Source organism: Somniosus microcephalus, chromosome 4 (assembly GCF_052327205.1).
Source record: "Somniosus microcephalus isolate GS21.2 chromosome 4, FLI_Smic_1.0, whole genome shotgun sequence".
NCBI lineage: Eukaryota > Metazoa > Chordata > Chondrichthyes > Squaliformes > Somniosidae > Somniosus > Somniosus microcephalus.
Window position 1 is genome coordinate 326,573,859 of NC_140990.1, and position 16,762 is coordinate 326,590,620.

General features: G+C 45.5%; 1 protein-coding gene across 1 annotated transcript in view; it reads right to left on the reverse strand.

Annotated features, from left to right (window-relative positions):
• Positions 1-2,004: 2,004 nt before the first annotated feature.
• Positions 2,005-16,762, reverse strand: part of LOC147120678 (contactin-associated protein-like 5) — a 1,541,569-nt gene continuing 1,526,811 nt past the window's right edge. The window contains exon 24 of the mRNA XM_085986862.1: positions 2,005-6,814. Within this exon, the coding sequence (XP_085842988.1) occupies positions 6,618-6,814 (197 nt within the window). The 3' untranslated portion in view covers positions 2,005-6,617. The remainder of the gene's footprint in view (positions 6,815-16,762) is intronic.

Sequence of the window (16,762 nt, forward strand, 5' to 3'; positions counted from 1 at the left end):
GTAGCTTAGACAACCGAAAGTGAGCACTCCCCAACCAGGCTGTGTTATTTGCATGTCATCTTGTCATTTAATATAACACTGTAGAACAGTTAATATAAAACCTAATACTGTTATTAGTCAATGTAATAAAGCTTCTTGTTATAAAAACCACTCGTGTGTGAATCATGAGCGGAGGTATTGTCGCCGGACTAACAACCCTTTGTTACGGCGGTAACCACAGGGAAATCCGCCAACACTTATAAACATTCACTGGCTGCAAAACTATGTTCATTTACTAGAAAATCACCTATAATACCCAGGATAACAAATAGGGGGGAGTAAGTTAACAGTTTTCACATATCCAGAGATCCAGATAATGCCAATGGGTGAGAGCTATGAAGGACTTGCATTTATATAATAGCTTACCACATCTCTAGGAAACATCTCAAAGTGCTTTACACACAATGAATTACTTTGACGTGCATTGACTATTGCTATGTAGGCAAACACTGCAGCCATTTTGCAGACAGCAAGATCCCACAACAAGAATGAGATGAATACCCAGTTAAGGAAGCTGAATATGCATATAGTGCCTTTCATGATCTCAGGACGTCCCAAAGCACTTTACAGCCAATGAGGTAGTAGTCACTGCAACCAATCTTGCGCACAGCAAGGTCCCACAATCAGCTCTGAGATAATGGCCAAATAATCTGTTTTAGCTGTTGTTTGAAGGATAAATATTGGCCTGGACACCAGGGAGAACTCCGCTGCTCTTCTTTGAATAGTGTCGTGGAGTTTTTTACATCCACCTGAATGGGCCTCGGTTTAACATCTCATCCAAAAGACGGCACCTCCGACAGTGCAGCGCTCCCTCAGCGCTGCACTTGGAGTGTCAGCCTGGATTATGCGCTCAAGTCTCTTGGAGTGGGGACTTTTGAACCCACAACCTTCTGACTCAGAGGCGAGAGTGCTGCCCACTGAGCCATGGCTGACATTGCTAAACTGTCCTTGGCAGTGCTGCTTGAGGGAGAAGTGGTGTTCAGGGCAACTCCGCTCTTCTTCAAGTGGTGCCTTGCAATTTTTAACATTCATAGAATCATAGAAAGTTACAGCACGGAAGGAGGCCATTTTGGCCCATCGTGTCCGCGCCGGCCAACAAAGAGCTATCCAGCCTAATCCCACTTCCCAGCTCTTGGTCCGTAGCCCTGCAGGTTAGAGCATCCCAAGCGCACATCCAAGTGCTTTTTAAATGTGGTTAGGGTTCCTGCCTCGATCACCCTTTCAGGCCGAGAGTTCCAGAACCCCAAAACCCTCTGGGTGAAGAAATTTCCCCTCAATCCCCTCTAAACCTTCCACCAATTACTTTAAATCTGTGCCTCCTGGTTTTTGACCCCTCGGCTAAGGGAAATAGGTCCTTTCTATCCACTTTATCTAGGCCCCTCATAATTTTATACACCTCAATAAGGTCTCCCCTAACCCTAACCCCTCAGCTTCCTCTGTTCCAAGGAAAACAGACCCAGTCTATCCTCATAGCTAAGATTCTCTACTCTACCCATCAGGGCAGGCAGCCCGGGCCGTGGCTTAATACGTCATCTGAAGAATGGTACCTCCAACAATGCAGCACTCTTTCAGCATGACGCTGGAGTGTCAGCTGAGAAAACATGCTCAAGGGCTGAATTATGAATATTATCTGAAACCCTTGACGCAACAAAACTTTGAAAAACAATTCTAATTCTTGTTTATATTTTCTATATGTATATATATATATACACACACACACATATAATAGACATACAATTGTGTGTTTTATGCTTTTTCCCATCAGAACATACTGGAAAGAGAAGTACTCGGGCTCTTGCATTGTTCCACGGAAGCTCAACGTAAGCTCGAGGAACAGCACCTCATCTTCCGATTAGGCACTTTACAGCCTTCCGGACTCAATATCGAGTTCAACAATTTCAGATCATAACCTCGGCCCCTATTACATCTTTGTTTTGGCCCTTCCCCCCCCCTCCCTTTTTTTCTCTCTCCCACACGGCAGCTGTCTCTCATTCTGCCAGAACATTTCACGCCTAATCTGAGCCGTCTTTTGTCTCCACTAGTCCTATCACCATCTCGTCTGGTTTTGAATACCTCTTAATGTCTCTTTACTTCTTTTGCTCTCTCCCAGCCCTGCCTTTCGATCTATTTCATTTCCTTTCCAGTTTTGAAAAAGGGTTAGACCCGAAACGTTGACTCTATTTTCTCTCCACGGATGTTGCCTGGCCTGCTGAGTTTTTCCAGCATTTTCTGTTGTTATTTTGGAAAGAGAAGAACTCTGCGTGAGAAGCTTTTGCAGTGAGCAAGATTAGGTAGAGGGAACTGTAAATCTGCAACCCGGCAGGACTGTAGTGACTATCACAGTCTTGTGACACGGTATCACATAAGTTACAGGAAGGGTACCAAACGCTTATTTTACAGTCTGTTAATGTCTTCCAACACATGAATTATAAGTTTGGATTTAATATTCTTATGCTTGTTCTGTAACAACATTTACGCCGTGTCGTATTTAGAGAATACAAATAGTTCATACTATCACAATTTCCATTCCTTTAATCCAACAGAAAATGTAAAAAAAAGATACCTGTGGCAGTACTGAATTTACAATGAGTTACTTCAACCAATACAATGATTCTTGTGGTCAGTTTGCTCAATCAAACATCTGTGCCTGATTTTGGAGTGGATCATTCTGTCAAGTGTCCCGTTTATTAATTAAATGAGTCAATGAAATGCTTAGTTACACATAATCAACAGGCAGGTTAAATTCCCAACCCTGACCGAGGTCATTTGGCCATTTTTCATTCTAAACGGCCAAGGCGGTCTGGGAAGATCTATTCTGTTTACAGAAACATCAGATTCATTTCTTCATTCCCTAGGAACTTGGGTTAGTCTATCAGAAGGGGCTTGTTTGGTCTTGTGTAACCCTCATCTTCGGTTTAGGAGGTATTCTGTCGTCTCCATTTCTGACTTTGATTTTTGAACCAGAGACTTGAGGCCCGATTTCAACGCTGGGCGGGAAGCGGGTGGTATTTTGGGGGCCGAAGCGCGTGGCGGACTGTCCTGCCCCCGCTCCAGAGTGTGAGGCCTGGTGTGGGGGTGGGGGGTAAAAATCGACCTTTCATACTTTGGAACTCCCTAGGTAGAGTCGTTCTTAAAGGTGTTATGGTAGTTCGCAACTTGTGCCGCAGGAAGGCATTTCATAGAGTCCGAGATTGAGGAATAACGGTTCCATGCTTTTCAATATTGCCTCCCTTGATTAGATTATTTCTAATGTTTGTTAGGCCAACCTATTCAAAAGGAAATTGGATGTATACTTGAAAAGGAAAATAAATTGCACGGTTACGGGGAAAGAGCAGAGGGAGTGGAACTAATTGGAGAGCTCTTTCAAAGAACCGGCACAGGTACAATCGGCCGAATGGCCTCCTTCTGTGATGTGTGCTTCTTCTATGATTCTATCCTTAAAAAACCATTACAACTATGATTGACTGGGTTTCCGAGTGGCTTATCGATAAAGAGCAGATGTTGCAAATTGATCAGAAGTCTGTAAACAAGACTTTTGTTAGGCAAGGGTATTAAGGGTTACGGAACTAAGGCGGGGAGATGGAGTTAAGATCCAGGTCACCCAAGATCTAATTGAATGGTAGAACAGGCTCGAGGGGCGGAATGGCCTGCTCCTGTTCCCAGGTTCCTAAGCTGGGCTAGTGCCAGGTGATTGTGAGGACTAGGTACCACTATGCTACCTACCTGAAAAAATGTAAGAAATCAAGACAAAATCAAGTTTTATGTTGTAATTTACAGCTCCTCTGGACCCATCTTTTGTTTCTTTACTTGTCCCATTGTCACCCCATTGCCTTGCATCATCATCCCTTTCTGATGAAGGTTCATCGAACTGAAACGTTAACTCTGTTTCTCTCTCCACAGATGCTGCCTGACTTGTTGAGTATTTCCAGCATTTTCTGCTTATATTTCAGTTTTCTACAAAATTTCTTTCGCATCCTCACCCCATCTTATTTCCTTCGCCTCCGTTCACTGTCGTCATTCCACCCCTCGCTCAGTACTATCTCTTACTTCTGTTTAATGTTATGCTCCCACTTCATGGTGTTCAATCACCTCTGCAGACTGATCTGAGCACGCCCAGTAACCACTTATGCTGCTAGTGGATCATAGATCTCTAGACTGCAGCGCAGGGTCCAGTGTCATTGTATCATCAACTACATCATTTAACCATAACAAAAACACATACATACATTTGTAAATGACCCTTGTAAGATTTAAGATAGATTCTGTTCTGGAATTTTCCACAGACTTGTTGCTAATTTCACCCCTCTCGGTCAGTTAGTAATATTTTATCATTCTCAATTCTCTGTCACAGTGGCGATGTATTTTTCCTTCAAATTTTACACTTTTGTTGTTTTAAGTCAAGTTCAAATTTTGGGAAAGTAGTAAAAAACAAATCTTTCAACAGAACTTTTGTTTGGTCAGCTGGGTGTCTGATACCCATCACCGTGTTTAGGAGTCTCAATCAAACTATCGGGATGTCCATATAACTGGAGTTTCTGTTTGCTTGAATCATAGAATCATAGAATAGTACAGCACAGAAGGAGGCCAGTCGGCCCATCGAGTCTGCACCGGCTCTTTCGAAGAGCAATCCAGTTAGCCCCACTCCCCCATTCTTTCCCCGTATCCCTGCAACTTTTTCTCCTTCAAGTATTTATCCAATTCCCTTTTGAAGGCGTCTACTGAATCTGTAGTGCATTCCAAATCCTAACCACTCGTTGTGTAAGAAAGTTTTTCCTCACGTAGCCTCTGGTTCTTTTGCCAATCACCTTAGATCAGTGCCCTCTCATTATCGACTCTTCAGTCATTGGAAACTGTTTCTCTTTAATTACTCTATCTAAATCCTTCATGATTTTATCTATCAAATTTCCTCTTAGCCTTCTTTCCTCCAAGAAGAACATCCCCAGCTTCTCCAGTCTATCCACGTAACTGTAATCCCTCATCCCTGGAACCATTCTAGTAAATCTCTTCTGTACCCTCGCCAAAGCCTTCGTGTACTTTCCAAAGTGTGGTGCCCAGAATTTGACACAATACTGGGGCTGGGGCCCAACTAGCGCTTTATTTAGGTTTAGCATAACTTCCTGGCTTTTGTACTCTCGGCCTCTATTTATAACGCCCAGGATCCCACGTGCTTTATTAACTGCTTTGTTAACCTGTCCTGCCAGCTTCAAAGATTTGTGGACAAGCACTCCCAGGTATCTCTTTTCTTGTGCCCCTTTTAAAATTGTACCATTTAAGCTCGTATTGTCTCTCCTCATTCTACCTACCAAAATGTATCACCTCACACTTCTCTGCGTTGAATTTAATCTGCCATGTATCTGCCAATTATACCAGGTATGGAGTGCATACATACTCTCCCCAGAGGGATGCACCCCATTTACCCAAGTCCAGAGAATGTAGGCTGCATATAGTGACAGCACTATTCCCAGACAGATTGGAGATGATTGGGCAATTCCCCCATCAATCATGCCTGGAGACTGCACTGCTGTAGATGACTGGGATTGATTTTACGCACATAATTTGTACTATGTAACTGTCCTTCACTCATTGTATTTTGCTGGAGAAATTGCCCTGTTTTTATCAGGAGACATTGCTGCAATTTTGGTTATGAGTTCTGTTTGCTGTAGTTCATAGAGACTCTTTAATTAGACTCTGTTTGCGGCTTGCTAATTAAATAGACTCTGTTTGCTGTAAGTCCTGTCATGGGTTCAGCCTGCCTGCAACTCATTGGCTGACACAGTGGTGTCAATAGACACTCTGGTGCAGGTAGGCTCACGTTGGCAAGAGTCAAGAGTTAGGGCCCTGTGAGTGTGTTGGGGCACAGCTGGTATTTAACTGACTAAAACTTCTCAGTTAACCCGCCTGACTTTAGCTTCTGATCTTCATAGATTGGGATGTGCTCGGTTATGATCTATGTAACAGTAAGTTCCAGTTTAGAAGGGAACATGCCGCGAGTTCTTTAAGCTAACACTATAGTATGAGCAATTATGACCTTATGTGCTTAGCTTCATCTAATAGTCTATTAGATCACCAAATTAGCAAGAGTAAATCGGTTACTTAGCAAGAATGCAGGTCTCGCCATTAGCTTAACCAGTTTGTCAACCTTATTCGCAGTTAACCTGGTTAATAGATAAATAAATTGGTCCCTCCACAAAAAAAAATACAGAAATAAATTTTGTGAAGTTAAACCAAATATGTGGTTACAATTTAAAAGTTTATATTAATGTTTTACATCACTTGGAGGAAGAGTGTCAATACATTTTAATAGCTGCTGTTATTGTAACCTTAAATTTGTGGATTCTTCATTCTACTCCCCTGAGCTGGCATTTACTAGCAGGAAACAATAGGTTATATCCCTGTGCTGTCAGGTGAACAAAAGTGTAAACCAGTCGTTTGTCATGTGCCGTGTGTTTTGAGCTAACTTTTGGCCATTTAGTCTTCAAGAGTCTGGAGCTAACTCTTAGCACAGACGGCGAGTCCCGGCTGTTGGTGTTATTAATCTGCTGCTGTAACTGTAGTAATGAGGAGGGCCTGTATCGCTGTCAGATGAAATATTCCTTCTTGCCTTCGCTTACAGAATCCTGGTAATTGGCGTTGTTCTTCAGTGCGGCGTCTGCATTCTCAGCATATTCCGTTCTTTTTGGTTCATTATTTTGATACGTGCCTTTGTTCTGGTATAACAAGCGTCCCGTTATAGCAAAGATGCAGAGGATGACAAAAATCACAATCGCTATAACACCTGTCAGTAGAAAAGAAATGTACTTTTAGTTTTTTTTTCGTTTGGAAAACACAAAATCTTTTTCTTTTCAACGCATCCGTGCTTGGCGTCGAACAATGCAGCTTGTCTACTCTTCGCCTCCTCCCCGACTCCTGCTGGGATAGTGTCATGGGTACCCAGCAACCCTCTTGGACCTCACCCAGGCGGCCACCTTGGCCGTGTGTGAATTGAGCCAGCGGGTATTGGCAGGACGCTCAATGGCGGAGGCGTCACCTCCAGGCCCGGCCTGTTCTCACTTAGGGGGTGAAATTGGTCCTCAGCAATGATGCAAAAATGGGCGATAACGTATCAGCAGCCCATTTTACAGCTCGCCCGATTTTCTTTTCCGGTGAAGTCAATGTAAAACGATCTGCCGATGCACAATCAGCCATTTTGCGCTACCGCCGGAGATCAATTTCACCACCTTTAATGTCCACACACATGGACCTTCCAACAGCAATCACAGGGTGTGGTCAGGAATGGGGACCCTAACAGGTTATTTTTCCTCTTTCCTAGCCTAGCCAACTGTGTCCCAATAGTCACTGTGGCTGAGATCAACAAACTCTTGGACAGCACCTCCCAAACCCGCGACCTCTACCACCTAGAAGGTCAAGGGCAGCAGGCGCAAGGGAACACCACCACCTCCAAGTTCCCCTCCTAGTCACACATCATCTTGACTTGGAAATATATCGCCGTTCCTTCATCGTCGCTGGGTCAAAATCCTGGAACTCCCTCCCTAACAGCACTGTGGGAGCACCTTCACCGCACGGACTGCAGTGGTTCAAGAAGGTGGCTCACCACCACCTTCTCAAGGGTAATTAGGGATGGGCAATAAATGCTGGCCTTGCCAGCGACGCCCACATCCCAGGACCGAATAAAAAAAAAACTCAGCCTATGGCAGGACGGAACCCAGAACAGTATTAATCTGAATGGTTCAAGACCTCACTCATCAGTGCGCGCACCCACTAAGCCATGGGGGAAGTGTTCTCTATATGGAATAAAATAAGCTAGAAATGCCTCTGGGACTTGCATGAAAGGTAGACATTACACCACAGAAACAGGTCAGTTGGCCCAACATGTCGATGCCGGTGTTTAAGCTCCATGTGCGCCTCAGTCCCTGTTGGTGGGATGAAAGTTTTTTTTCTCTGCTAATGGTAAAGCTGCAAAACACGAGTTTGGAAGCGGTAACTCAGTCGATAGTGGAGCCTTTTCTTTGCGACACAAAACTGTCCATCATTTGGCACTAGGTTGGGTACCTCACTCATGGCTGGTATGGGAAACAGAACATGGATACCGGTGCAATAGGGGATGCTATTCTGAGCTTGCCTTGGGGCATAATTGGGGCAGAACTTTACTCTGGACCTGACTGTGCACCATCCTCAGCATTGGTAACTTTCAACTTTAATAAGGATAACAATTCACCAAGAATATGCATTAAAAGAGAAAGCAGAAATTAGTAAAGACCTTCAGTCTATCTGGGTTTCCCTTTCATTTTATTCCAGTTAAAGGAGCCACGCAAAACTCCTTTAATCTCTTTCCTGCTTCTCAACATGCCATTATCCCTCCACCCGCTTCTGAGTGAGAAATTTCAACTAGGTCCACATTTAGTGCATTGGAGGGTAATTAAAGTTGAAACAACAACAACTTGCATTTATATAGCACCTTTAACGTAGTAAAACGTCCCAAGGCGCTTCACAGGAGCGTTATCAGACAAAATTTGACACCGAGCCACATAAGGAGACATTAGAACAGGTGAGGTAGGTTTTAACGAGAGAGCGGTAGAAAGGCAGAGGTTTAGAGCTTAGGGCCGAGGCAGCTGAAGGCATGGGCCAGAATTAGAGGAGCGCAGAGATCTCGGAGAGTTTTAGGGCTGGAGGAGGTTGCAGAGATAGGGAGGGGCGAGGCCATGGAGAGGTTTGAAAAGAAGGATGAGAATTTTAAAATCGAGGCGTTGCCGGACCGGGAGCCAATGTAGGTCAGCGAGCCCAGGGTTGATGGGCGAACAAGACTTTGTGCGAGTTAACAGACGGGCAGCAGGCAACCAGAAAACTGGCAGTGCCATGAATCAGGCACCTTGACCTCCACACCTGATTCTCCACTCCACACCCCCAGTGAATGAGGGTCCCCCCTTGTAAAATTTACCATTGAATATACTAGGGGAACCATTTTGGGAGAAACTGTTTTGCAAAACTTTTTTCCTTGTTTTCCTTGTTTGTTTATCATAGACATAAAGCACGATCCTGATGTTGCATCAAAACTCAGCTCTTCTGCTTATTCACTCTTCCAAAAAGAATAGTTTTACCTAACGCTTTTTTTTTTTACAAAGAACAGCAAGTCTTCATGAGAAAGACTCATCAAATCTCTTCATCACGAAAACATTCTGCTTTAATGACTCCCATCTGTTACTTTTTTGAGTTATATTTAACTGTAGGTTTCCTCAGCTAAAGGCTGCTGGACCGGATAGCATCCCTGGACGGGTACTCAAGGAATGTGCTGATCAGCTGGCTGATGTCTTCACCGCCATCTTCAATCTGTCATTGGCCCAGGCAGTAGTCCCTACATGCTTCAAGGCCGCTACCATTATTCCTGTGCCAAAACAAACGGCTGTGACGTGCCTGAACGACTATCGACCTGTCGCACTCACACCCATCATAATGAAGTGTTTCGAGAGACTGGTCCTGGCTCACATCAAAGCCAGTGTTCCCGCCTCTCTTGACCAACACCAGTTTGCCTATCGTGCAAACAGATCAATGGAGGATGCAATCACAACTGCTCTACACTCGGCACTGAATCACTTAGATGGTAAGGAGACCTACATCAGAATGCTGTTCATAGACTACAGTTCAGCATTCAACACTATCGTCCCCAACAAGCTGGCCACCAAACTCCAAACTCTTGGCCTGAACACTTCCCTCTGCAACTGGACCCTGGACTTCCTAACAAACAGACCCCAATCTGTCAAATTAGGTAACCACACCTCCCCCCCCCCGACCCTGAACACGGGGGTCCCACAAGGATGTGTGCTGAGCCCCCTCCTCTACTCCCTCTTCACCCACGACTGTGTGGCTGTTCATGGTTCCAACACCATCATCAAGTTTGCGGATGATACCACGGTAGTAGGCCAGATCACCAACAACGATGAGTCAGCCTACAGGGAGGAGGTCCAGCATCTCGTGAAGTGGTGCGCCGATAACAACCTGGCCCTTAACATCAAGAAAACCAAAGAAATCATTGTGGACTTCAGGAAGTCTAAAGGCGGAAGTCACACCCCCATCCACATCAATGGGACTGTGGTGGAAAGGGTGGACAGCTTTAAGTTCCTCGGAGTCCACATCACGGAAGACCTCTCCTGGTCCCTCAATACCTCCTCTCTGGTGAAGAAGGCCCAGCAGCGCCTATATTTCCGAAGGAGGCTGAAGGGATGTAACCTGTCACCCCTGATCCTCTCTAACTTTTACCACTGCACAATAGAGAGCATCCTGACGAACTGTATCACAGTATGGTATGGCAGCTGTAGCTACTATGACCGGAAAGCCCTGCAGCGGGTAGTCAAAACTGCCCAACGCATTACCGGCACCCGGCTACCGACCATAGAGCACATATACCAGAAACGCTGTCTACGGAGGTCACGGTCCATCATCAAAGACCCTACCCACCCCAGCCACAGTCTGTTCGCCCTCCTGCCATCTGGGAGACGCTACAGATGCATTTGCACCCGTACGACCAGATTTAGGAACAGCTTCTTTCCCAGGGCTGTCATCCTACTGAACTCCACAAATAAACTCTAAAGCCTGCACATCTGCCAATGCACTTTATTATGGTTATGTTTATGTTAATGTATTACAAGCCAAATGTATGTTGAATGTTTAAATGTCTTAATCTAAATGTACACTCTCGGGAGCCGCAAGCCTACATTTCGTTGTACTGCACTTGTGCACTAACAATGACAATAAAAGTTGATTTGATTTGATTTTGATTTGGTTTTGTTCTCACTTGCATTGCCTAACCTCTATGTCATCCCACATGCTTAACATCACAGAATGATACAGCACAGAAGGAGGCCATTTGGCCCATCGTGCTTGTGCAGGCTCTTAGAAAGAGCTCTTCCTCATAGTGTTCAAATCAAGATTAATCACATCGAGTCTTACTCTAATTCATTCTTTCCTGGGTGCTCATAAACATGGACTCCATATCTTCCTCAGTCTTCACTTCTTCCTACAATCTACAGGCATTGAACCCCAAGTTGAGCATCATCCAAACACCTCAGATCATAACCACTGTTCCCATTTTTTCAGACATCAGGTGATGGTAATGATACTACTGTTGCCATTTCCACCTCCTCTAGACCCATCTTCTGTTTCTTTACTTGTCCCATTACCATTCACTTTTGCCTTGCACCATCATCCCTTCTTGTCATTCAACCTCTCCTGCCTTCCATCTCATCACAAACCTTCCCTTTTGTTCTTTCCTCCCCCCCCCTCCCCCCTTTCCTTTCTTTTCCTCTGTACTTGCTTAAAAACCAGTTACAGCTCCAACTTTTTCCTGTTCTGATGAAAGGCCATCGACCTGAAGCCTAGACGGCTGAAGGCATGGGCCAGAATTGGAGGAGCAGCCTGACCTGCAGAGTATTTCTAGCTTTTTCTGGTTTTTACTTCAATATTCCTCAGCTTTTTGGGTGTCTTCCACTATGGATGTTGGGTCTTCATTCAATCTTCTCAATTAAAAAAAAACTCTCCTGCTCCAGCTCATCGATTGTCTCCACATCCCATAATTCCTATTAGAGTCATAGGCCTAGAAATTGAGTTTTGGCGCAGCCAGGGCTTTAGCGCCAGAAGTTAGTGCCGGAGCTAAGTCGCGCTGGTCGGGCCCAAAATTCGCCAATTCTGCGCCCAAACGGCTGCCGGCGCTGCTGAGAGATGTTTGCGCCTGAAAACTGGCGCTACGCGCTGAATATCGGCGCTATTCCGGCGCTGCGGCGCCCGCTGCGGTGCGGCAGGTTCGGGAAGTGCAGGCCTCCTCCTTCCCTTAAGGAGGAGCTGCCTGCACCCGGCCGCGGCCCGCGAAAATCTTTTTAAAAATGAGCCCGGCACTTGCTTCTGTTCCGGGGGGGGGGGGGAGAAGTCCGGGGAGGGAGCTGCGGCCAGGCGGCCGGCGGGAAAGCGGCCGGCCGCCGCGGTGCCTTTAATGCGCCGGCGCAAAGTCATGCAAGACTCTGTTGCCAGAGTCTTAGTTGCGGCTGCCACGGGCGACGCGGCCGCAACTGAATTTCGGCGCTGGGGCCCGTCGGCATGGCAACCGGGACGCTGCGCACACCGATGACGTCATCGGTGCCGGCGCAGCGCTACCGGTCTACCGTGGCGGAAGGGCCCCAGGCAATTTCGGCGCCGGCGCCAATTGCAGCGCTAGGCCCTCTAGCGCCGCAAAATCGGCGCTAAGGGCACTGAATTTCTAGGCCATAGAGTCATAGAGTTTTACAGCACAGAAAGAGGCCCTTCGGCCCATCGTGTCCGCGCCGCCCATCCACCCCTGCCCTGTCTAATCCCATTTTCCAGCATTTGGTCCATAGCCTTGTATGCAATGGCATTTCAAGTGCTCATCCAAATGCTTCTTGAATGTTGTGAGGGTTCCTGCCTCTACCACCCTTTCAGGCAGTGAGTTCCAGATTCCAACCACCCTCTGGGTGAAAAAGTTCCTCCTCAAATCCCCTCTAAATCTCCTGCCCCTTACCCTGAATCTATGCCCCCTTGTTATTGACCCCCCTACTAAGGGGAAAAGTTCCTCTTTATCTACCCTATCTATGCCCCTCATCATTTTGTACACCTCAATCAGGTCCCCTCTCAGCCTTCTTTGCTCCAAGGAAAACAACCCCAGCCTGTTTAGTCTTTCTTCATAGCTGAGGCGCTCCATCCCAGGTAACATCCTGGTGAATCTTCTCTGCACCCTCTCCAAAGCAATCACATCCTTCCTATAGTGAGGCGACCAGAACTGCACACAGTACTCCAGCTGTGGCCTCACCAGCGTTTTGTACAGCTCCATCATAACCTCCCTGCTCTTATATTCTATGCCTCGGCTAATGAAGGCAAGTATCCCATATGCCTTTTTAACCACCTTATCTACCTGTTCCGCTACCTTCAGAGATCTATGTACATGTACACCAAGGTCCCTCTGACCCTCTGTACTTCCTAGGGTCCTACCACTCATTGTGTATTCCCTTGCCTTATTTGTCCATCCAAAATGCATCACCTCACACTTTTCAGGGTTAAATTCCATTTGCCACTTTTCCGCCCATCTGACCAACCCGTTTATATCGTCCTGTAGCCTGAGGCTTTCCTCCTCGCAATTTACCACCCCACCAATTTTCGTGTCATCTGCGAACTTACTGATCATACCTTTTACATTCTCATCCAAATCATTTATGTAGATCACAAACAACAAGGGACCCAGCACCGATCCCTGAGGTACCCCACTGGACACAGGCTTCCAGTCACAAAAGCATCCTTCGACCATCACCCTCTGCCTCCTGCCACTCAGCCAGTTTAGGATCCAACGCGCCAAGGCACCCTGGATCCCATGGGCTCTTACCTTCTTGACCAGTCTCCTATGCGGGACTTTGTCAAAAGCTTTACTGAAGTCCATGTAAACCACATCCACAGCATTTCCCTCATCCACCCCCCTAGTCACCCCCTCGAAAAATTCAATCAGGTTTGTCAGACATGATTTACCCTTGACAAAGCCATGCTGACTATCCCCGATTAATCCTTGCCTCTCCAAGTGGAGACTAATTTTGTCCCTCAGAATTTTTTCCAATAATTTCCCTACCACAGATGTTAGGCTCACTGGCCTGTAATTCCCTGGTTTATCCCTGCTACCCTTCTTCTTTAATGGTACTACATTAGCTGTTCTCCAGTCCTCTGGTACATCCCCTGTGGCCAGAGAGGTTCTGAAAATTTGTGTGCATCATCCCAATCTTTATCCTCCAATAAAGGCAGATTTAACTCTCTTGCTCCCTTTTCATAACTTATTGGTTTAAAACCATAGAAGTTTAGAGCACAGAAGGAGGCCATTCAGCCCATCGTGCCTGTGCTGGCCCTTTGCTAGACCTTTCCAAAACTAATCCTAATGTCCTGGTCTTGCCCCATGGCCCGGCTTTAAACATCTGTTTCAACTATTCTGTCAAATTTTCCCTTAAAAGATGCAATCATCTCTGCTTCAGCCATATGGCAAAACGTTCCTGGCTCCAACAACCCTCTGAGTAAAGAGATTAATGTCCGCCTGAACTGGCAGACAGTCTGTTTAACATCTCATACAAAGGATGGCGCCTCCGACATTACACTTTCCCTTGGTTTGAGAATGTAATGAGAACCAGGAGCTTTCTGCTGGCGTCACACACAAAACGATTCAGTGGAATTTCTGCGGTTTTGTCTTGCATTCATTTAAAAACAAAAGAAATCAACCCCGACACCTTTTCAGGTAGGTTAAATCGTCAGCCAGTTATCGAAGTCCCAACCGAGCTAAAAACCCAGTACCGTTTCTCTCCCTCTTTCAACCTGTGTCCATTTTGTAAATTCAGTGGCCAAAACTGAACATATTGAGATAGGTTTTATGATTTAATGGTCTTGGTAGAGAGCTTCGTACAATGAGAAGGCATTACCAGCAACTTGGGCATGCTAATATCCATACCTGGATTCCAAATAAAGTAAGCATTCCCATTTATCAAAGCTCTGTTGGGAGTGCTAAATGGAGAAGTTTACCACACTACTTCACTTGTATTCGGTCCCTGCCACAAACTCCGTTCCCTAGCCACCAACTCCATCCCTCTCCCTTTCTGAGGCTGAACATGACTGTTCGCACCTTGGTGTCATATTTGACCCTGAGGTGAACTTCCGACCACATAGCCGCGCCATCACTAAGACCGTCTATTTCCACCTCAGTAACATCGCTTGACTCCGCCCCACCTCAGCTCTGCTGCTGAAACCCTCATCCATGGCTTTGTTACCTCTAGACTTGGCAATTCCAACACACTCCTGGCCAGCCTCCCACATTTTACTCTCCGTAAACTTGAGATCATCCAAAACTCTGCTGCCCATGGCCTAACTCGCACCAAGTCCCGTTCACCCATCACCCCAGTGCTTGATGACCTACATTGGCTCCCGGTTAAGCATCGTTTTGATTTTAAAATTCTCATCCTTATTTTCAAATCCCTCCATGGCCTCGCTCCTCCCTATCTCTGTAATTTCCACCAGCCCTACAACCCTCCGAGTTATATGTGCTCCTCCAATTCTGGCCTCTTGAGCATCCCTGATTTTAATCGCTCCTCCATTGGCGGCCGTGCTTTCAACTGCCAAGGCCCTGAGCTTGGCATTCCCTCTCTAAACCTCTCCAACTCTTGTCTAAGCTTTTGGTCATCTGCCCCAATATCTCTTATGTGTCTCGATGTCAAATTTTGTTTGATAACGCTCCTGTGAAGTGCATTGGGATGCTTTACTGCATTAAATGCGCTATATAAATACAAGTTGTTGTTGTTGTATGTCATCACTGATATTTTATAGATTATCAGTAGAATCTCCTGAGACCTACATTCACCGGATCTATGTATCCACTCTGGCACTTTCATTGTTGCACACAATGTGAAGACACTTTCAAGGTTTAGTCAACTAATCCACACAAATCTGTTTACACTCCTTAATGTACATCTCACTGCGTGAAGGCATGTTTGCAACTTTAGCACCAAATACCAATTACTTACATTTTGCAGCAGTGAAAGACTTTTCTATGATTGGAACATAAGAAATAGGAGCAGGCTTAGGCCATTCGGCCGACTCGGCCATTCAATAAGATCATGGCTGATCTTTTACCTCAACTCCACCTTCCTGCACTATCTCCATATCCCTTAGTATCCAATTTGCCAAAGGTGTTTATGGGCATCAGATGCAATTTGCAGTATAATTATACTGATTGCGCTGGAAAGAACACTTCAAGTACCAACAGTGGCATCATGTCACTTACATGCCATCAGTTTGATGGCTTCTGAATTTTTCTTCTCTACCAAAATATTTCCTTTGATCTCTGAACAATATGCTTCCATGAAGAATGTTGGTTTCCCTGCAACTTTGGGTCAATTAAAAAACGTAGGCATTCTAAATTACGCCGCCTTTGTTGAGATCATTATAAAACATCATGAAGCAGTCATGAAAACAATCCACTACAAACTCCTCTGGCCCAATTAGGACTTCTATTGATATCTATCCTCTGCTTCTTCTTATTTGGCCAATTAATAATCCAGTTAGAACTGACGAAGGGTCATCGACCCGAAACGTTGACTCCGTTTCTCTCTCCACAATGCTGCCTGACCTGCTGTGTGTTTCCAGCACTTTCTGTTGTTATTTCAGATTTCCAGCGTCTGCAGTATTTTGCTATTGTAATAATCCAACTCACTGTTTTACTTTTGTGCCCCAAGTATGTACGTTGTAGCCATGAATCTCTTTTGTGAGACACCTTGTTGGTTCTGAAGGCCAAGATATATGACATCCAACTCAGTTACTTCCTCGAAGGTGCCAATATATTTGTTAGGCAAGACGTCCCTTTAAAAGCCAGTATTTCTGGATTTATTGCTTTTACATAAATACTCTCAAATTGCTTCTTCTATAATAGGCTGCAATATTTCCCCGCCGCATCCGATGGTAAGATAACAGGACTTAAAAAATAATCTGAATCAGCTTTTGCAAAATGAGTGCCACTTCTCAACATCTACTCTCATTTTGATAGAGTGGATACAGAGAGAATGTTTCCACTTGTGGGGAAGAGCATAACTAGAGGCCATCGATATAAGATAGTCACCAAGAAATCCAATAGGGAATTCAGGAGAAACTTCTTCACCCAGAGAGAGTGGTGAGAATGTGGAACTCGCTACCGCAGGGAGTGGTTGAAGCG